General features: G+C 27.4%; 1 protein-coding gene and 1 long non-coding RNA gene across 4 annotated transcripts; one reads left to right on the forward strand and one right to left on the reverse strand.

Annotated features, from left to right (window-relative positions):
• The first annotated feature begins 391 nt into the window (after nucleotides 1-391).
• On the forward strand, nucleotides 392-21,769 carry LOC112593151 (UDP-glucuronosyltransferase 2C1-like). Of its 2 annotated transcripts, none has more exons than XM_025337476.1 (6): nucleotides 392-494; nucleotides 3,678-3,912; nucleotides 7,995-8,587; nucleotides 10,752-10,974; nucleotides 12,492-12,711; nucleotides 21,122-21,769. In XM_025337476.1, the coding sequence occupies exons 1-6, from the start codon at nucleotides 471-473 to the stop codon at nucleotides 21,429-21,431; spliced, it is 1,605 nt and encodes a 534-aa protein (XP_025193261.1). In that variant the 5' UTR covers nucleotides 392-470; the 3' UTR covers nucleotides 21,432-21,769. The 2 variants fall into 2 exon arrangements, with proteins under 2 accessions (XP_025193261.1, XP_025193262.1); XM_025337477.1 differs by having other exon boundaries at nucleotides 3,678-3,909.
• Nucleotides 9,113-21,115, reverse strand: LOC112593152. 2 transcript variants are annotated; one of them, XR_003114584.1, is made up of 3 exons: nucleotides 19,931-21,115; nucleotides 18,838-18,938; nucleotides 9,113-9,476 (listed from the first exon to the last, which is right to left on the reverse strand). It is a non-coding gene; the product is annotated as an uncharacterized LOC112593152 (long non-coding RNA). The 2 variants fall into 2 exon arrangements; XR_003114585.1 differs by lacking the exon at nucleotides 9,113-9,476 and adding an exon at nucleotides 16,639-16,816.
• Nucleotides 21,770-22,989: the final 1,220 nt, after the last annotated feature.

Genomic DNA, 22,989 nt, shown 5'->3' on the forward strand with positions numbered 1-22,989 from the left:
TATTAAATTTGAAATTACCATTAATAAAATAATTAATTTAGTAATAGAAGCTAGTTTTGTCATTTAATAATTTTTTTTTTATAGTTATCTGTATATATTATTGTGTATTATTTGTATAAATGTATTACTGTTAGGTATCATTTTACATAATTAAAAATTGTTTTTTGCTTTTGTTTTGGCTAAGTCTGTATATCATCTAAATAATTGTCGAAATATCATAGTCACTGACAAAAAGTAGATAGAAAAAAAATAGATACGCTTACTTATATAACAAAAAATAATATTACATAGACTTTCGATCTTTGACCAGATTAAAACGCTGCGTCGCGGTAATTCATCAGTTATCCTTATCAGGTACCTACGGTTACTGCCTACTGGACGATCAGTTTAACGTCGTGACTACAAGCGGCAGGTTGTGTTCTCCTCGGTAAAATATTTTTGTTTAATGATAGTGTGAGCGCTAAGAAAAAATGGATTATCATTTACAGCTGGCCGTGAGTATACTATAATCACGTAATAATAATACTAATATAATAATGTGAATATAAAATATGCATTTGAACGTCATTATAAGATCACCTAATCCTACACGAGTACATAAATGATAGAAAAACGTGAAGTCATTTTTCATTTAATAAATTTTTGTTTAGATTGTTTAAATTTAAAATATCGTGAAGGTTTTTAAAGTGGGCAGCAAGTGCATAATTCAAATATTATTTTAGTATGATTTTATTGATATTAAAAAAAAAAAAAAAGAAAAGATATTTATAAAATAATAAAATTAAATAATATTAAATAGATCGAGAAAAAAATTATTATAAATAATTGATAAACTCGTATGAGTGATTTCTATTTTTGTTTATATTTTTATTATTTTATATTATAAATTAATGTCAGCAAATAAATATTATGTTTACAATTGTAATGATTGTTTTAAGGGTAAAAAAAATTTGAATTTAATAGTTATGGTCACGCTACAAACGGTTTGAAATCACTGGTAATTATACTTATAAAAATTTAGTCAAAGCGTTTGTTTAGCAAATATTGAATATTGTATAAATAAAACAGTTAAATAATATAAGCCACTTTGATATCAAGAATATTTACTATATATACCGTAGGTATACCAATATGTTATTTTGAACATAATATATCTGGGTGCACATTGTTTGCGCACATTTACTAAAATTACAACTCATTTGCGCACATTTTTACAACTCGTTTGCGCACAGATTATTTCTAGTGTAACCACTGGTTTGCGCACACATTTCCCTTCCCACTTTTACAGACTTAGAACTGTCAGTGAATATTTTAACTTCACTGGTGTGGTTAAAAATGTATTTTTGGTGAGATGTGTTAAATAATATGTACAATTAATTTTTATTGTAGCGGTCATCTATTTATGTTTATTTTAATTAAGTACCTACTTATTTCAAAGGTTTACCTTGGAAGCGGTTGCCCATTTGTTCCAAGTAATTCAATTGATCAATTTCGTTATTTGAATATTTTGTCCACAAATTGTTCATGTACTCAATTGTTTGTAATACTTCTTTCCGGCGATAGTTATTAATATTCATTTTTATTGAATTCAGTTTAAGATCAGTTTCTGATTGAATGTTTAAAATAACATCTATTACTTGGTATACGTGTGGATGAGGGTTATAGAATTGATTATTAAAATGCCTATGGAATGCTTCAGCTCCGTTCGTTGTTCTGGGTAAATCATCTGGTTTTCCTGCCCACAGGGATGTATTGAAATTTGAATTATGTGATATATATGATGAAAAAACATAATCAGAGAAGTATAATCCATCAGGTGGAGCAATAGCTATTAAATTTGAAAATGCTATTTCTATTTCATCGGGTGGCAAGTACGGCAAACCAAAAAAATATTTAAGCCATTTACCTACATCTGAATTATTATTTTTATATTCCCGTAATAATTTACTACTTTTTTGTATTCGACGAAACCAAGATTGAGCTAAATGAAATGTGCAGCATACAATTTTACACTGTGGAAAGACATTTAAAATTGAGTTATGAGCTGATTTTTCAAAATCAACATGAAATTCTTGAATAATAAGTTGCCGATCGAGAATGTGAGTACAAAGATTTTGAAGTGTTTCCCACATAGTTGTGTATGTTGACGTATGTTTATCTTCTAAAAAACAAAATACTACTGGTACGTAAAAATAATTTTGATAAATATGAATGGTATACAGCTGTGTAAATAATTTTGGGCAATAAGAAAATGTTCCATCTCCAAATACATGTGGAGCATCACATAAAGCACTCAAATTTGTTGAGCATGTAAACAATACTACACTATTATCATCACTGAAATACATAAATTGTTCATTTTTAAATTTAACTTGGAATTCTTTCAGCTGTAATACAGCCTCATTAACAGTATTTGGGAGTTTTGGGAAATGTTTTTTTCTAATTGCATACATTGAATTTCGTAACAAATGCATGTCACCATGATTTAAATAATAATCTGATTTTAATAATAATTCTCGTCTAATAATTTTACTTGGTTGTGTATGCATTTCTTCAACGGCTTTTCTTTTAACAGAACTACGGATAATATCTTTATGTACTGCATTCTCGGAATATTCACTGTGATTATGTTCGTTTTTATGATTAATAATACTTGTACACTGAGGATTTAATGTAGCAATTGCCTTACATTTTTTATTGGTACATCGAAATGAAAAATTCCCACATTTTAATTTTCTGTACTTCGAAAACTTAAAATTGTTAATAGAAACACACATTTTACCGCGACGCGTATAGTATATATTTGTTATTTCATAATCCATATTTCTGTAAGCGCTATACGAGAGAATTGTCGAAATTAAAACTAAAAGTTTGTGTTTGCGATTTCAAAACGATAGTACCAGTTTATTGATGGGTCATAAATACTGATAAAGTTTATCGAAGTAATATTGCCGATTACAGACCATTATCTGCGTCTAAAAACCAATTACACTTAATATCACTGTTGGCACGTGTGTTGTGTGTAGCTGTGTTGTAGGTATATAATAATATTATGTACAAAATATAATCATGGCTATACCATATTATTGTATATAATATGTTGTGCGCAATCGAGTGGTTCCTTCTACAATATGTTGTGCGCAAACAAGTTACAGGTTTTAGCAGGGAAATTTTAAAATGTGCGCAAACTAGTTGTAGCCAATATATCTTGCATATTATAACACTTTAATTTAAAAATTGGTTTGAATTTTATACAAGTATAGGTGTATTATAGGTCTAATTTAACTTATAGGTATTAATGTAATAATAATTTACTTATTTGAATTTTTTCTTTTATTGTAAGACTTGAGAAACATCCATAATTAATGTCCATAAAACATTTTTGAACAATGCCAAAAATACAAAATATTGTTTTGAGTTTAAGTTTCAAAATATATATAACAATAATTATAAATGTGATAAATCAACATTGTAATAATTCACAGTAATCTAATCTCCAAAGAAGTATTATTCACCTCAACTTACACGTATATATTTCTAATCGGTATAGATAGTTGATAGATAATATTATAAATAAAAAAACTTATGTTTTCCACTGGCATGTATATTACATATATACAAATTTGATTAATCTATTTACGATTTACCTCATACATATTATTTTTTTTTCTTTCAAGATATTATTGTTGGCCGTCTGCAGTTGCTGTGGATTACCGAATAATACACGTCCGTACAACATTTTGGCATTTCTACCAGCTGAAACCAAAAGCCATTTCATGGGGTTCCAACCTCTCCTGGAGACATTAGTGACCAGAGGTCACAATTTGACTCTAGTCTCACCATTCTCGTTAAGTTCGTCGTTGCCACACTACACTCACATCAAAGTGGAAGTCACCGAAAACGTGGCAGGTAGTTGTACCTAGGCATTTGTATTTTAATATATAAACTACTATAATACATCTAATTAACTACACTTATATTAGAAAAAAAATATTCATCACCAAGTATTCTGTATTTGTCACCCCAAAGATGTTGTAATTAAAAAACTGATGAGTACCTATAAGTAAGTCGTAGATTTGCTTCGAACATATTCAAATCTAATGGTGAACGGCACTAGATTTAAACAATATCATTATATATTTTGTGTGGGCAAATACTCGCTGCAATATGTTTACAATATTATTTAAGTACAAAATATAATATTTTTACGTGCCCTCTTCTCGGTCGCTACCATTCGACGTGTTTCCTACGGCAAAGTTATGTCTATATTAACATTATTAACGATATCTCGAGGGCTCGACCTCGGTGTGTAATATTAACGCAAGAGATCAGGATTACTTTATTTAAGATAAGTACATAACATAAGTATATAGATATTTCGTATAGGTACTAATATTGGACAAAATAATTGGTAATGTATAAAGGCTATGAGGTTTACCGATCCGGATATGGTGTGTAAACGTGCGTGTGTGTGGATGTTCGCCGATGGCCGTGCGAATCGTCGCAGTCTTCTCCACTGTCGTGTTTTTATTCGTGTCACACACTTTTGACATTCATGCATCGGTCATTATTAAATGCTACGACACGTGCTGGAAAACCTTAAGCTAGCAGTCAGCTCTGCTCGTTATTTCTCATTCAGCACATTAGCCGTGTCCTACCTAAGAAGAGTAATGCACGATGTCGATCGACGACAATCGTTACAGTATCTCATCAAGACTTCTGTGCAATTCATTCTAAATAAAACGCGTATTTGGTGCCAGTGCATAAACCGTGTAGTTAAACAATGTATTATAACATGATGTACCTACACGATTAAACGAAAATGTTCAGAATATTGTATGTGTAGGGAATTGTGTGGTGTGTGAAGGCTAGTGAAGTGTATTAACAAACCAGTATGTCCTTAATTTATTTTTATTTTATACAATTTTAAAGTTTCATATGATATATAGGTAAGTATAGTATATAACTATATAAATTGATAGAAATTAGAATTTCAAAACATTTATTTATATGAAATAAATACCAATACAATTTTAAATTAATCGATATAATGATTACGATATTGAATTTAATAATTATCATATAATTGCTAATTATTATACGGTCTTGAGAATTATATATTCAGTGTTTTTACGATAAAATGAATTATCGTATGATTTTTACTTTCCATAAATCATAATAATCATTAATAAGATTAGAGCTCTGGCTCCGAAGTTTAATTATATTCACGATAACGCCTATCATTATTAAATGGTATAAAATATTTAATGTTATGATAGTTTTAAAATTAAATTTGATTTTATAGTCGAAATAATTTAGTTGTTTACATGTCAATATTTTGATTTTAATTATTATTTATATATTCTATCATATTTTGTTATAATGTACCGTAATCTTTTTATTTAGTGTTTTATCATTGTTCTACAGTTTTTATAAACAACAAGTTCAACAAAATATTAAATTATCTAATGTCACATTAAAAAAAATATTTATAACATACTAACTAGTTATGATTGTAACTGATGCGAATATTTCAAATAAAAAAAAAAAATTATCATAGCTAAATAGTCAATTTTTGTTTTAACTCTTTTCAATAAAGTACTTATCTTTAGATTAATAAAAAAAAAAAAGTGCAAACCGATTCGGCAATACTTTAGATAATAATATCATTGTGCAAACGAATTGCTTCAAGTTTTAATAATAATAATATTATGATAAATAATAAATATTATTATTTATACAAAAAACGTTATAATATAATATTATACATTTTTTTTTTTTGAGCTTTTTAAGTTTTTAAATTTTGATGACAGTAGTCAAACACACGATAATTATATTTAAATGAAAAAATGAAAATTATTACATTCTTTGTATACAATTTTGTTCAAGTTTAATTTCAAATATTAATAAAAAAAAAAAATTGTACTAATATATTTTTTAGATGTTTTGGTCTTAAAATAAACTACTTATGAGGTACTTTCTATTAAATGTTTGAGCATCAGATATTATACATTTTTAACTATAAAATAATTAGCAAATTTTTATAATTTTGACAATGCTTATCTATCATATATCGAACTTATTCAATAATTCTTAAAAATAAATTTTTAAATAACTATAATAAAGTTTATGGGAAACCTTGTATTTATTTTGAAGTTTTTTGACCAAGTGAAAATTATTTTTATAGATATTAGAAAAAAAATAATCGGGAATATCAAATGTAAAGAAATTATGAAAAGAATAAATAGAGGATTAATATTTTAAAAATTCAAGTAGGTATAGAAAATAGTATAAATATTTTAAAATATTAAGAATACCTCCAAGTTATTTTTTTTTATAAATTATTTATATTAAATTAAAGGAAATCGTTTGATGAGAAATTGTTGTTTTTTACCGTGAATATCCAACAATTTTGTTAAAATTTAAACTTCAGAGTTTCAGACACTAAAAAACAATATTTGAAATTTTAATATCTATTATTTTTATTAATTCCAGTTAAAACAATTTATGAGGAATTATGTATTGAAATTTAAAATATTAGGTATCATTCATGTTTAGAATGTAGAAAAAAACATTGAAAATATAAAATGTTTATTAATATTACTCAAAAGAAGTAAAAATATTTTGAATGTTTTAAAAAATGCTAATTTAAACATTTAATGAAAATGTAAAGTACATGCGTGGTTATTTGTTTTTGAGTAACACGTTTTGTTCAATAGTGGTTTTTCGTGAAAATTCCAGTTTTTTTTTTAATTTTAGATTTATTGGTTTGTTCAGAATCTATTGATTTTACAGTGATATTTTTTGTTATATGTACATTATTTTTGTGCCAAGTATACTCGATAATAAGTCGTAAAAATGCATTGATTTTCAATTTTGAGGGTGGTTCTTGGTAAAAAAATTGAAATAGGAAATCTAAAGTATTTTTTTTATAATAATCAGGGAAAATAAAAAAAGCTTAAGGGAAAAATAATGAAAAATACCACACAAATCTCATTTCTGAAAGAACTGATTTTGTTTTTGTATGTACTTCAAAAACGAATAACCGTAGCTAATAGGTACTAGAAATTTTTACCAAATGTTTGTAAGTATTAATATTTCCCACACTTCGTATAATTTCAAAATATTTTAACTTATAGAAATATTAAATTTTTTAAATTTCTATAATTTTTATTATAAATGTTAGTAAAAAAATGTTCACCGGGTAAAAGTGTTTGAAAATTTAAAACAAAATTTCTCAACTTCTTATAATTGAAAAATAACACAGTCACATTATTTTTTTATAAGCGTTTATTTCAAAATTCTTAGAATCTAAAAACTATTTAAATCATTTTGTAGTATAAATTCATAAAATGTTTAATATCAATACTTAAACGTAGAAAATAAACCTATGCTTTGTAACAGTCAACGTCATAATCAATCGTGAAATATTAAATAAAAATATTTTTGTTGAAATATAATTATTTATATAATAAAATAATAATTACACAAAGTATACGATATAGGTATATGGATTTCCATATAATGTATTTTCGTCAAAATTCACGATCTGGACGAATTTCAATATCTGGATATCCAGTTCATGAAATGAGTGGTTTCACTATGTGAATGCGACATATATATTCAAATATTCTGACGAATTTACTACAACTATAGTTAATTCGCCGATTAAATTGCGAACTAAATTAGTTTGGCACTGACTGTTGAAATAATTTTGTTTTTTTTTTCTCGAGAGCAATGCGCATCGAGTTAAAACAACAATAATTATTACGAATATGTTTTTTAAATAAAAGATTTTAACGGATTTTATATTATATACGAGTACGGTCGGTGAACGGATGATCGACGAGTCAAATAGACTCGGGCGAAAAGTTATCAAATATTATATTATCCAATATTATCAATAATTAACACGGTGGTTTTTAAGCGGTCACAACGATACCCGTGTCCAGTTCAATCATTATTGTTATAACCGTCGCGTCGTCCGGTTGCAGGCATGAACTTTCTGGACAAGAACTCGCTGATGAACCGACTGCCGCTGTACCTAGTCTCGCTGTGGCTGGGCCCGACGATCACCGAGACCGCGCTGGCCAAGAAGTCGGTCCGGGACTTCGTGCTCGGCGACCGGTCCGCGTTCGACCTGGTGCTGTTCGAGAACTTCTTCCACGAGTGCTTCGTGACGCTCGGCCACAAGTACGGGGCGCCCGTCGTGCAGCTCCTGCCGTTCGTCGCCAACCCCAGGGTGTCGCAGTGGCAAGGCAACCCGTACGCGACCGCGTACGTGGCCGACTTCACGGCCCACTACGCGGCGCCCATGACGTTCGTCCAGCGTGCGAAGAACGCCGTGGCCGTCCTATTCGACACGTGGGTCAACCGGCTGCTCTACGTTCCGCGACAGCAGAAACTCATGAGTGAACACTTCGCGTACGGCGGCCATGAGGGCCGACCAGAGATAGCGGCCATGCTCCAGAACGTGTCCCTCACGTTGATCAACACCCACCCGGTGATTGGCTCGGCCACGCCGTACGTGCCGAGTTACGTGCCGGTGGCCGGCATGCACACGAGGCCGTCCAAACCGCTGCCTACGGTGCGTACCTATACACGCGTAAATGACGGCGGTTAGATATGACCGCCAGGTGTCTGGGGTGTGGCTCTCCGGACACGGGTGCAACAGGATTGCGAACGTTTTACCTTTTTTTTTTTTTTTTTACGACGCCGTTGCGAACGAATGTCGCTTATCAAGAGATTTATTTATTATTTTTTTTTTTTCTAGCCGAAAAACGAACGATCGCGAACGTTTTTCAAAGGCTGCGCTGCCGATTTCATAATTTCTGAATACCTACGTTTTATTTTGTTCGGGAATTCAGTTAACATTTTTTTTTTTTTTTTTTTTGAATAAAAACTATTCGATATTAATAATATGCAAGATGATGTTAGATTATAGCTACGCGTTACAAACTAAAATTAAATTATATAAGATAATACGAAGTGTTTAAAATGTTGATTGATTAAAATAATTTAGGAGTATAAATATTAATAATACTGTTACATAATGTATATAAACTGAAAAAAAATATTTTTTAAATGTTTTTAACATTGATTAAATTTTAGATTTATCTTTTTTGGACATAGGATTATGTAAATTGTTTTAATAGCGTAATAGCAGAAAATCCTTATACTCTACTATTTAATTATTTAAAAATTTGTAATTAGCTAACACCACAAGATTAAAGGCAGGTAAAAAGTTCGCAATCGTGTTATGGGAAAAGGTCTGTTTGCAATCATATGTCACTTGCTCCGGACGTACCTGTTTCGATTGGTTTGTAAAACGACATTTTTTGTTTCAAACAAAATCGCACGTGCTACCTGCCGCACTAGTATTATTGTTATGTTCACCGTCCGAGTCCTCTATTGTTCAGCTATCGTCCGGTTCAGCACAAATTATTGTTATTCCTCTGAAACCAGTATTCCTGAAACTTGAAATTTATGTTCATTATTATTAGGTATCGTCTTAAGGGGCGTGCACATCGATATTTCGATGCCCCTATATTCTGTCACTGAGTTTTTATGATAATTTATTATTCATTTACATAACAATAAGAATGTGACATTCTCGCTGATCAATCAATGTCATAGATTTTTTCAGAAACGAGTAGTTTTAAAACAACTTATTGAATCCACTAATTCATATAAATCAATGATTCCCAACTTCTACTTTGAAGATTTTCAAAAATCTTACACCCCCTCCTATAAATTGAAAAAAATGCCCACCTTTTACAAATGCTTTACAAATAAACTATTTGATATTCGGAATGATTACTATTTTATTGATGATAATAATTATAAAATATGAATAAAAAATTAATAGTTAATCATTATTTATTATATACACTTTCCCAGAAATGTAAACACGCTCCTCTGCAGGTTTAGAAATACTACTTTAAAGTTTTGATTAATATATATTAGTGCAAGAATTTTTTATTTATTTACCTATCACTCTGTAGGTTTGCACAAATATTGAGTGTATTTAAATTTTGGAATAAACCACTTTTTTTAAATATAAAATATTATGCCTGGAAGTGATTTACAAACCTTTAATATTTTTTTTTTTCATTGGATGTAAAATTGAATACTTATAAAAATATTTTTACGTGGTGTTAATATTTGGATCACCTTACATCAAAACCGTGAGCGTGGGAAATATTTGAACTAAGGGTTAGGTTAATTAATGGGATCATAACCAAATCTAGTTTGAGAATCGGAATTTTAAACCTTACCTATGTCACCTTTTTTTAATAATAAAAAAAAATAAGTATACATTGTTTTGAAATATTATAGAAAATTATAATTGAAATATAAATATTTTGTTCCAATTAACAGCTTGAGGAAAATACTCGTATTTAATGCGTGAATGGATTCAAGTTCATAACATGATAATATTTATTGTTTGGTAGTGGGGACCACTAATTAAAAATACTGTCATTTACGATTAACCACAGCTATTAAAGTCTAATCTTATATATAGTTATATGCATATTAATTGTTATATATATTAAACGTATCACATCAAATTGATAAATAATGATAATTTAATTTAACAAGTAAATATATTATAACAATTCTAGAAAATGAAAAATAAATAAATATAATATACATCTTGTCGTATGTCCAGTCCAATGTATTATTAAAGGTTAAAATATACTCTACCTTAATTATACAATTTTTGCAAACCTTTCGTAATTCTTTTCTAGGACCTAAAAACCATTTTGGACTCAGCTGAACACGGAGTGATTTACTTTAGTTTGGGTTCAGTAGTCAAGTCGTCTAAAATGCCCAGGGAAGTAGTGTCGCTTCTGTTATCGGAATTAGCCAAGCTCAAGCAAACAGTTCTGTGGAAATGGGAAGATGATCAAATACCCAACCTTCCGAAAAACGTCAAGGTCAGGAAATGGTTTCCGCAAAATGATATATTGGGTATGTATGCAAATACTTCAAATCTAATCTCTTCAATAATTCTTATATAAAATAATGTAGTTTTTTTTTTTTTTCTTGAAACGGACTCCCCAGAACATAAATTAGATTACCTACTAGTTTACGAGTTTTTTTTTTTTTAAATTGAAAAATTTCTTATTTTTAGTATCTTGCTAACAGTTTTGATTTAATAAGTTACCTAACTATGACATTTTGTTAAAAATTAAAAATATGAAATGTCAATTTTGAATCTACTTATTTACTTGCAATAATTGACTGTAAATGAGTCTTAATCGTATTCAGTTATTATTGATATTTTATAATAAAATGCGGACTTACCGCAATATCACAGTCGTTATTATAAAAATTACGTTTGTAACATCCTTCCTCCTACCCTATGTAGGAAAATTATTAAATATTTAAATACCGTTATTATAATATCAAATATATTAGAAATAAAACACGATCATTTAAAACAATTTAAATAATAACTGAACCAGTGTGTATCGTTGACTATAATATTATATCGAATAAAATCATTTTCAGGTAAAATGTGTTCCTTTCCCTGTAGTCCATTTAGACCAAATGCCTAGCAATCACTATTACACGTCAAAAATTTAACTATTATATTCATGTAAGATATTGAATATAGCTAACGACGTATACCACTGAACAGCAATATACCTAGTTTATCCGTAATACACGATACCAATAATACAATAATTATTACTCCTACATCGATATCTTATAATTCCCGATTTTAGACCTTATGAATTTTCGAATTTTGATAGCGTTTTTCATATGAATATTATCTATGTTAAAGTGTTACTACAGTCAGTCCGTATTTATTACTCTCTAGCTATTACAGATTTACACTTATCTCGGAACGACTGTTGTAATTTGTATTAGCGATTTATTATTTTTTATACTTAATCTGTATAGGACTTGCAAAAGCATTTAGTGCAGGGGCCCAAAACTTAATGTGGGGGTCTGCCGGTGACAGTGCAAATTATTATTACATAACTATCTTTATTTTGAAGGAACTATGGCGATGTTAATTCTTGCAATTTTTAAAATTATTAAACTGTACCGGTAGTTTAATCTTCCGGGTCCACAGTAGGTAAATTTACCCAAAGTAAATATGTAATCTCACTCTAATTATTTAATTTTTTTTTTTTAATTTATATGTTCATATCATTATAAAAATTAAATTAATTTTTCTTTTATTTTATTAGTACCTATTTTGAATTTAGTTATAGCACATAGCTAATGAAATTGATTTATATTATTGTTTTTTTATTTATTTATCATAATTTATATAAGCATTTAACATTTTTTCATATTATAAAATAACCATTAAATTATATTGATACAAAATTATAATATATAAACTGAAATCGATCCGGAAAAAATAACAGGTCATTAAAATCGAAAGTTTACAATCAAGGATCTACCCATAAAATACACCCATAAAATACCTACACATAATATTGTAATATTTATACACTACTTTTGTTTAGGTCACCCCAATTGCCGGTTGTTTATCACGCACGGCGGCATACACAGCCTGATCGAGTCTATCTACCACAGCGTGCCAATGCTGTCCATACCTGTATTCGGTGACCAAACACACAATTCAATCCAAGCCGAAAGCAAGGGATTCGCTTTATATGTGCCCTACTTTGAACTGACAGCCGAGGCTTTCGGAACGAAACTTCAACAACTTTTGCGAGATCCTAAGTAAGGTGTACTTGTTTATTAGCTTATTAATTTATATAATAGGCAGATAGGTACCTCCACCTGTTATGGGACGCACCCAGTGACAAAACTCTATTAATACCTACCCACTTATTGTTAGATGGCCAACAAAGCAACGCATTACAGTCTTGTAATCGTGATATGTAGTGCTTTTTTTTCTTTTTGAAAAATACGTTTGAATAAGTGATTTGAAAAATTAAGAATGTCAGTGGTGTTTACCCATACTAATAATATACAGATCAAGGCTGTCTGAGGAGATATGAGGGAAATATCTTACATTCCCATTTCCCACCCATTCACGATTTAATTACTGGGGATAATCAAATATGGAAAAGTACTATTTATATGTAAACATAAGGTAACGATCACATCATAATAAAGTGAAAAAGTGACAAAATAATTTTTTAATGGAATAACCGCTTACTGCTTAATATGCAGGAATAAGCACACTAGACGTAAATTATAATCTATAATTATAGATGGGTTATAGCGGTAAATTTGATGAACTTAGAAAGAAAACTTTGTTGTGATAGAAATATAGAGTAAGTCGATTCTATATTTATAAAACATAAAATACTTAATATTATATGAAGTATAAAATAATATTTCATCGTTTTATAAGATTTTTAGGCTATAACTTCATTACCTATATGGCTATATTGTTTATGCTTTGTTTTTACTCTATCTTCTTTAGTATCCATAAAGGCGATAGACTTTTGGCCACCTGCTAAGTGAACCATAAATACCATTAAATTGATATTTAGATATTCAGAAAAGAATGGTTAAAGTGTTATATAACAATACCGTAATCGAAGTTTTCCTTAATTACGTGTCATGAAAAAATATCGAAGACCAATCAACCATATTCTCCATCAGAGACAAAGTTAACTATATAATAGCCTAAAATAGTCGCGTAGGTTCCCAGGATAAGGAATGAAGTGGAAGCCACATTGAATTAAAAAAAGGTATATAAAATAAACAAAACTAATAAGGGTTGAATTTATAATAATAAAATTATTATCTTACCTATGATCAATAAACACAATAATTAATTATATAAATTGAACTTTTTATTTTATAAAATTTGCAGTCAATCAATAAAACTATTTAGTCAACAAAGATGTTATTGGTTTTATAATTTTATTTTAAACATTCTAGAATGAATCTTATTAAAATAGATTGGTAGATTGACTATGTATTGGCTCAATAGTTAAATTTATTAGACCAATCTGGTCTTATGGAGCCCAAATATGGGGTTGTGCAAAACCAAGCCAAATTAAAACAATTGAAGCATTTCAGTCCATTTCTCTCCGCACAATAACGTCAGCTCCTTGGTATGTTTTTTACCACACCCTTCACAAAGACTTAAACATTGAATCAGTTGAAAACTTAATTAAACCCACTATAAAAAGTTTCATTCCAAATTACTTCATCATCCAAATCCTCTGATTGCAAACCAACACTCAGCCACAATTCCAGATAACTCTCCTCGTCGCCTCAAAAGACGTTGGTGTCGCGACCTCCTAAACTGAAATACCTCTCCCTGTCTTAATTGTCACAACTCAAAAGGGTCCTATCACTGGATAGCTTCTCTTCACAAGTCTTCAAAGTCATATGTCTATAAGTCAGTATGTCTAGATTGTAAATGTTATTTGTTAGGTAATAATAAAAAAAAAAAAATTTATTAAATAAATCTTACTATTTTATAATTTAATTTAAACCACTTTAATATATAGGTATAAAAAAACAATGTAAAATGTAGTCTGGAATATAATAGATTTGGTTTGTATTAATAATAACTAGTTTTTGAATTAAAAGTTTATCACTTGGAAGGTAGGTATAGTAACAAAGTAATAATTAGGTAGGTACTATGTAATAAGTACTATATTATATTATCTAATTAGTTTATTTAAATTTGATTTTTTACACTTGGTAACAATTTTTAAAAAGAAACTAATTATTAGCACCAATCATTCATAAAATACTAAAGAGTGGGTGGTTCATTGGTTTTTATTCAAGTGTTCATTTGCACCAACTTTTTTTAAAATGCCTTCTTTGACTTGCCAAAAATAAAATATAATCACTGATATACCTAAGTGTTTTACATCAGATTTTAAGTCATAATATTGTTTTATGATAATAAATGTTTATATAAATGTTTTTATTTTTTAAATTTATGGTATTTAACTCTTGTGATTAGTATATTTATGATAATATTACCTTATATAAAATAATTTATTTTTATACATTTTCAGTTCAATTTGGAAAATATTTAAAAATTGTATACTACTATATACATTTTTATATTTTAATTTAATGAGGACTGAGAAGTTTAAAGTTCATAATGATAAAGGCCAATAACTGAATAAATTACTAACTTACTTTGAGATTTGGGTTAATAAATTATGATAAATCATAACAATATGTAATCTAAATGTATAAGTTGTAATAATATGACGCTTTCTTTATCGTAGAAATAAGGTTCTATTGTTCAATCACAGATTTTTTTTATATATCATCAATTATATGATAATTATAACATCTATAATTATATATACAAGAAAAGAAAATAATATTGATGGCCTAACGCCTAAACATACCATATAATATTTTTAAGAGAAAAAAATAATATGAAAAGGAATTATTCATTAGGTATATATTTGAACTTAGTTATGTGTTAAGGATTTCTTAAAATTTTTTCATGAAAATATTTTAAGATTTATTAAAAAAATCAATATTTTTTACAGAACTACTTAAACATTAAAATGTTAACTGGTGAATTTTATTCATAGTTTGTGTTAGAATACTTTGTATAAAATAAATTAGAAAATCATAATTTGCATTAATTCAGGATAATCTATCATATTAATAATTGTATTTAAACAATTTTAGTTTACTTGTGTGAATTGCTGTTCTAGTGATTGCATATTAAAATAAAAATTATTAAAAAAAATATTATAAGATTGAAGTGTCCTAAAAACAAAGCATTGATAACATGAAAACCTGATAAAATCGTTTTGAATTTTGTATTTGCATTACTAATTATGGATGTTAGATTAGGAGTGCATTATCAAAAAATGGGAATGGACTAATGAGTTATATAATATTCTTAATGAAAATTAATCTTTAAAATTTCAACTGATATGTTAAAAATCTAGCTTTTTTTATTTCTAAGAAAAATTATATTGTCACTGGTCATTGAAAGAAAATTAAGATTTTACCCAAGATTATATACTGTTTATATTCTTGATAAATTTATATTACCAAAGAATAATTAAATTAAATAGGTATTCTTTTTTTTAAAAAGTTATAAAAAAACATTTATTTAAAGTTAAAATGCACAATATCTTTATCATTGAGAACTTCTTTAACTATATAATATATGAAACAGCATTAGCAATATGTCTAATATGCTCAATTTCTTAAATGTTTACTACTGGTAAAAACTATTTACATTGTTTTAAAGTATATAAATGTTGTGAGCTATTTTACTTTTATGATTATTAATTTTTAATTTCATACCAAACTATTTGGAAAATCAAAGTTATATATTTGAATTTTGAGAATAAAATGATCCATAATAAAATGAATATAATTATAAAATAGATTTAAGCTACTGCGGGTATTGCTATTTTCAATAAATTAAACTAAAAACTTAACATTAACCAAATATTTTATGATAAAAATATAATTAATTACATACCAATCATAAATATAATCAAAACAAGGTAAATAATTTATAATATAATTATGTGTTAAGGTAACAGTTATTGCAATTTGAAGTATATCAATAGCACAATTGGATTATTACAGATGACATCGATAATGGTAAAATTTGTTAAAATATAATTCAAAATTTTGTTTTTATTACAATTCAATTGATAAAAATGTAAAAAAGCTTTTACATACAATGATAAATTATTATTTTAACACATTGACTGCCATATGATCGCTGGTGGTCATCTGTAATTCTCAAATTGTATACATTTGTGACCGCTGGCACTTATAATTCATCTTTACTACCATACCAAATGACCGCCGGTGACCATAAATGAATTAGTTTTATTTTATTAAATTTTCTATGGCTCTACAAAAATGCATCAAAATAAGGACCGTGACATAGCAAAAATTATTACAATTAGGTACCTAATACAATTTTTTTTTTTCAAATATATAGTGTATACAAATTTGGAAAACATTGAAAAATATGCTTGGCATATAACAAATACCTATTGAATGACTGCTGGCAGTCAACGTGTTAATATAAATTTGCATTAATTTTATTAATTATATTTTTTTTTTGAATGAAAGAAGGCATATAAAATAGCAAACTTCCTCATTCTACAATAAGTCAAGATAGACAATTAGATTAATCAATAATTATCCAAATCAAAAGAGATAATATTGGTTTTCAAAAAACACCACTTTAATAAGTGATTCCCTAATTACAAACATTAGGATTACCAGATTTAAAATCCCTTAACTCTGGAACAAGAAATGATGAATTACTTTCTTTTTTGATTCAATTAGGAAATATGTATATAATTTTTTCATTTAAATATTCATTAATTTATATTAAGATACAATTATTATGCATTAGTAATATTTTATAGTTATTTTAAATCTTAATACAATTTTTAAATGTATTATTTTTATACAATGATACAGTGTAAATATTTTTTCTAAGTTTCTTTTAACTGGGATAAACTGTATGACTAGCCAGGACATCAGGCTTAAAAACCCTGGGACAAATAACAAGCATGAACATAGAATTCAGCAATTCTAATTTCATGATGTTAACATTAATTTTAGAGTGACCTATTTTCAATTGTAAAGGGTAAAAATGTTATCAGTACTTCCTTGGTGATTTTTTACAATATTTTTGTTTTTAATCAGGTCATAAGCATTTTAAAATTTTGATATTTTACATATTCTTACCTTCTTTAAAAATTCAAATTTAGTAAAAAAACAAACAAGAATCATACCTTTAAGTTTGATAATAGATAAATTCATCCAAATAATAAAAAACACAAAATTGCAATTTATGAACACAAATGTACAATTTTACTATTTTTTCAGTTTGTAAAACAAAGACAACACAATAGGTATAATGTTCACTTACATTAAATTATAAAAATATGCTGAAAACAATCATATATTGTTTTGCGATGTAAAAATTTACAATATTATTGTAATAATTAAATAACCAACTATTTATAATTAAAAATAAATTATTTTGCAAAATGTTTTAATTGATCTAAATTCATTATAAGTTTGACTTCTTTATGGCTATATCAAATTCAATGTAGTTGGAGGTAGTACAGTACTAAAAGTATTTAAGCATATTTTCTCATGAGTCTGTTTCTTCTATAGGTACAATGTCTTTCATATGTCTGTATAATTTATAAACAACACTCATTAAAAACAAAGGAACTAATAAAATATGTTTTAATAAATCTTCAACGCTCGATAAATTTATTAATTCTTGGTTCAGTACAATAAAAGTTTAATAATACTTTATCAATTATAAAAACAATAAAATCTCATATTGTGAATATTCAATTAAAAGAAAACAAATAACAAATTGTATTAAATTAAATTTTTCTTGTCATGTCTTTTACTGTGCATAGTATTCTAAAAGTTATAGGACGTCTATACATTTAATTGATTAAATACAATATTATTCTTAAAAAACAAATACATGCTTAGTCTTTAACAAAGCACTTATGTACATTTAATAGATAATAAAATATTACTTGTTTATTTTAAAGAAAATGCATAATATACATACATTTATAATATTGTATAATAAGATATTTAAATAAATAAATTGTAATAGACCAAAATAGTACAAAATATTTTATCTAATAAGAAGACGCTATACCTGCATATGTTATCTCTGTCTTACATACATACAACACAGCAAATTTGCATTAAGTAGAATACATTGTGTGTGGTCAGTTTTAATATTACAGTAAATTGACTTATAATCAAAGTTAAAGGTAAGAACAGTGATGAAGTGTATGACCTTTTCTTAAGTATTAAAGAATATTATTTGATATTTAACTTTAATAATTAAATATTAAAATTCATAACTGGGATACTAACCTTATATTTTATGCCAAGTACTAATTAGATGAATTAGTAATTAGTAATCTTTGTATCTTTCCGTTATTACTCAACAATTGCTTTATCTTCTGTTTTAAGCACTAAAAGAAAATTTTATGTTACATGTTAGTTTTTTCCTAGGTAGTACAAATAATATAATATTTAAAATATTATGATAATTACATAATAATTGTACATAACTGTATTAAATTTGAATATGACATTGTATTATACATTAATAGTTAATTTTAAGTTTAATCATACTTCACATTCTTTTAATATAATTTCTATACAAAGGTTTTTTTAAATCTTTTACCAAAAGGATTGGGGCTATTTAAAAAATAAAAATAAAATATTCTTTTAATTATAGCTGTTTAATTATAAATTGAAAAAATGATTAATTATATGTAGAATATGTATGATTGTTTTGTCATATTTATTATTTTGATATATTATACAATTATACTATAATTTAAATACAATTAATTTTAAATATCTAAATAATTATATTGAATCTGCTGTTCAGTAGCTTAATGTTTATGCTGTCAATTAACGTTAAAATATAAAATTTATTATTTCATTAACCTGGTGAACAGAGCTTTATATTCTCCAGACTCTCCTTTTAATCAATTAGATTATAAATACTATACATAATTTATTTTCTATACTAAACCAAACTTTTAATTTAATTTAAACAATACAAAAAATATAGTTAAAATTGTTAAAAATGTTCAATGTAAATTTAAAACGTAATTAGTTACACATAAAATATGGAATATATACTTGTATTGAAATTATTAATGTAAGCCTAATTAATAACACCATAATTGTATTTGTATTGCTGATATTTAACAAGTACAATGCGAGCTAGTTAAACATTGTAATATACATCGGATAGGGAATAAATCTAATTATTACATTATTTTAAAATGTATAAACATTAATGTTAAGTTGAATTTAATTAATGATGATTATATTACTTTTCAAATAATTCTTAGCTACCTATACTAAAATATTCAACTGTCACACAGTTAATACTCAAGTGTATCATTATTAATAAGTTAGTTGTAGTTCCAAAATTTATATATATTACCTAAAATTTAAGCTTCTTTATCCATTTGAATCGCAGTTGTGATAAGTCCAATTTGTATTTATTTATTTGTTGGTCTCAATTATGGTGAATAGCATGTTGACATCCTCTTAATTTTCCATTGATCGTGGATGCTGTGATTTGTGAATTGTCAAAAAGATCGAAGGCTACAAGTTTAACATGTATCTACTCTCTAAAGATTAAAGAATAAACCATGACCATAAACAATTTAAGTACAATACATAAACTGTAAACAGAACGAAAACGTTAGGTAGTGAGACCGTTGGAGGTAATAGCTACTTAGGTAGTAGCTACTATAGGTAGTAAACAACCACGTACGACTTTAAATTCTTAGAAATGATAATTGTGATAAGCGGTAATAATGGATTTTTTTTAGTGTTACTAAACTTGCATTGCTGATTAAACTGTTGGTCAAAAAGTAAAAAATTTTAAATATTTAAAAAAAAGTTTAAAAATTAGAGTTTGAAACAGGACCGTGGGACCCAGGTTCAAATACATTTCTACACCCATACTAAATGGCAAATGCTAAATGCTAATAATGACACTGGCTCCACTGACATAATTTGTTGTAGAAGATAAAATGTATATAATTGCATAGGGCGTAGCCTTTGCCGCTATGGTAATAATTTATTTAAATAGAAGTAATAATCAAATACATATATAGAGTGAGCGTATTAATAGTAGAAACTTTCCACCGTCGGCAATGATAGGGGTGTGAATTAAAATATTAAAGCATTTTAAACTTTAAAAATGGGCTTATACGAGCATATTGTTTAGGACAATCGGAAATCGAATATTTTATTTGTATACATATACACGAATAATAATAGGTAGGTACCTTTTACATAATATGGAATGACCATGATACCACTGTTTTTTTGAGTTGTGATGCGTTACGAATTCGTTATAGGTAGGGTAATTAACTTTATATTCCTAGCGAAATATATACCCAACAATTTTATTGACTATATTATGTATAGCTATTAGCTATCCATAGTTCCACCTCGTTTTTGTCCACGGACAAACTCAGCTGTGCGGTATAACCGCACAGGTACAAACGACTAGAATGACCTATACCGCAGTATACCTATAATACAGTAGGTATAGGTACTTCAATCACGGAATTTTTTCCATTTATTCTATGCGTTAACGTGGCGGACGATTCGGTTTCAGGTACGGCGAGGCGGTCGCAAAGGCATCGTCGATAATGCGGGACACCCCGACGTCCATCATCGATAATGCCGTATTTTGGATCGAGTTCGTCGTCCGACACAAAGGCGCGCCCCACCTGCGTACAGCCGCCAACCAACTCTACTGGTTTCAATATTACATGTTGGACGTGATCGCAGCCGCTATGGTTTTGTTGACCGTCGTTTCGTATCTCTGTTTCAAGTGTTTGTCGTACTTGCTTAGGAGAATAATCGGTTGCAGCGCTAAGACCTCCGCTTCAAAAGTATCGAAAAGCAAAAAGAAAAGTCAATGATAATCCACAACAATATTACACAGGTGTACTTACTACATTGTATGGCTGACCACCATCGCCGTGTACCTAGGTATTTAGGTACTATTTACCCTGCGCACGCTGTTCAAATCATTTATAAAATATGATCATAAGCTTATATACATTTATAAATAGGTAATATTATATAATATGTCATTTGTACTCGTATTTATATTCACCTCTTGGTATCTATTTGGTTATAATATTATAAGCGAATACTGGTTATTGTAACCTCGTCCGTGAGACGTTTAAATATTAATCTAAATAATACTGTATCTGTACCTAATACTAATTTTTTTGTTTGTCCAACGTACAATAAATTGTACGAATAATATAAAGTAATCGTACAATTTTTTTTATAAAATCGATAGTAAGTTTATAAATTATAACGTATTATGCATTTCAATGTTATATATATATATATTTTTTTCAATAAATTATAAATATAGAGTCAGTGCTGTAGCCAGATTTTTTTTGAAGGAAAGGGCACTTTACTTTTTTTCTTTCAAATTTTGCAATGCTGGAATATACCTACTTGTCCTACTTATGGCCTTTTTATTACCCTTTTGTTTATAAATTTTTTACTACATCACATCTACTTTTTACGAATACTATTTGGTATATTATGTTAACAAACTAAGGTTCCCATAAATTTAACATAATAATGTATTAACATCATTATAATTTATTGTAGATAAATTTTCATAGATTAATAGGTGACCATAAATATTATGGTATTATTATACCATATATTTATTTTATAAAAGAGATAATGATAAGCCTGCAAAAAATGTTAAACGCTTAAAAACCCAATAAAATATTTTTTGTTTTATGATATAATTAAACAAATGGGTTTAAAAAAATGTAAATATTTAGAATACCAAATTATTTTTTGATTTAATAAAGTAGTAAAAATAGTCAATAACCAACTGATAAAATAAAATAATAACTCAGTTTAAAAATAAATTATTTACAGGCATAATTATTTTAAAATTATTTTATGTATTTCGTATTTACCTATTTAAAATTTAAAATCTAGACGTCGTTATTTTCTATTTACAAAATCATATACTAATAACTTAATGAGTCTGAGTCTATGTCTAAATCTATGTCCCTATGTATATTTAGTAGTGCTAGTCAATTTTCATTAGTAGAACTTCTCAAATAGGTTTTTATACGCTTAAGACACGTGTCCCCAGTACCCCTCCTGGCCATTCTCTCCTAGAGTGTTCAATAAGTTTAGAAAAGGTCATTAGACTAATTTGACACTGATAAACGATTATTTGTTATAATTAATGAGGTCATTAAATAATATTTTACGTGATAAACCATTTAATACCGAGTTGTGATCGGGATCAAAACGAGAAAAAAATAAAATCTTAGCATTCAGGTAATATAATTATTATGTTTTAGATATTGATAATTATTTTATATTGTTAAACTGGTTTATAGTTTTGTGTGATATAAGTACATATTTTACAAATTTCAACGAGTCAGTTTATTCTTTCAAATATTATTTGATTGGATTTTTAATACATTT

This window comes from Melanaphis sacchari, unplaced genomic scaffold (genome assembly GCF_002803265.2).
Source record: "Melanaphis sacchari strain LSU unplaced genomic scaffold, SCAv2.0 Contig1_pilon_pilon, whole genome shotgun sequence".
In the NCBI taxonomy this organism is placed as follows: Eukaryota; Metazoa; Arthropoda; class Insecta; order Hemiptera; family Aphididae; genus Melanaphis; species Melanaphis sacchari.

Excerpts from the sequence above, each read along its gene's own strand:
- LOC112593151 (XM_025337476.1), top strand. The coding sequence starts at position 471 with ATGGATTATCATTTACAGCTGGCC. Across the intron at positions 3,913-7,994 it reads CACCGAAAACGTGGCAGGTA|GCATGAACTTTCTGGACAAG; the intron begins GTTGTACCTAGG and ends GTCCGGTTGCAG. Across the intron at positions 12,712-21,121 it reads CAACTTTTGCGAGATCCTAA|GTACGGCGAGGCGGTCGCAA; the intron begins GTAAGGTGTACT and ends ATTCGGTTTCAG.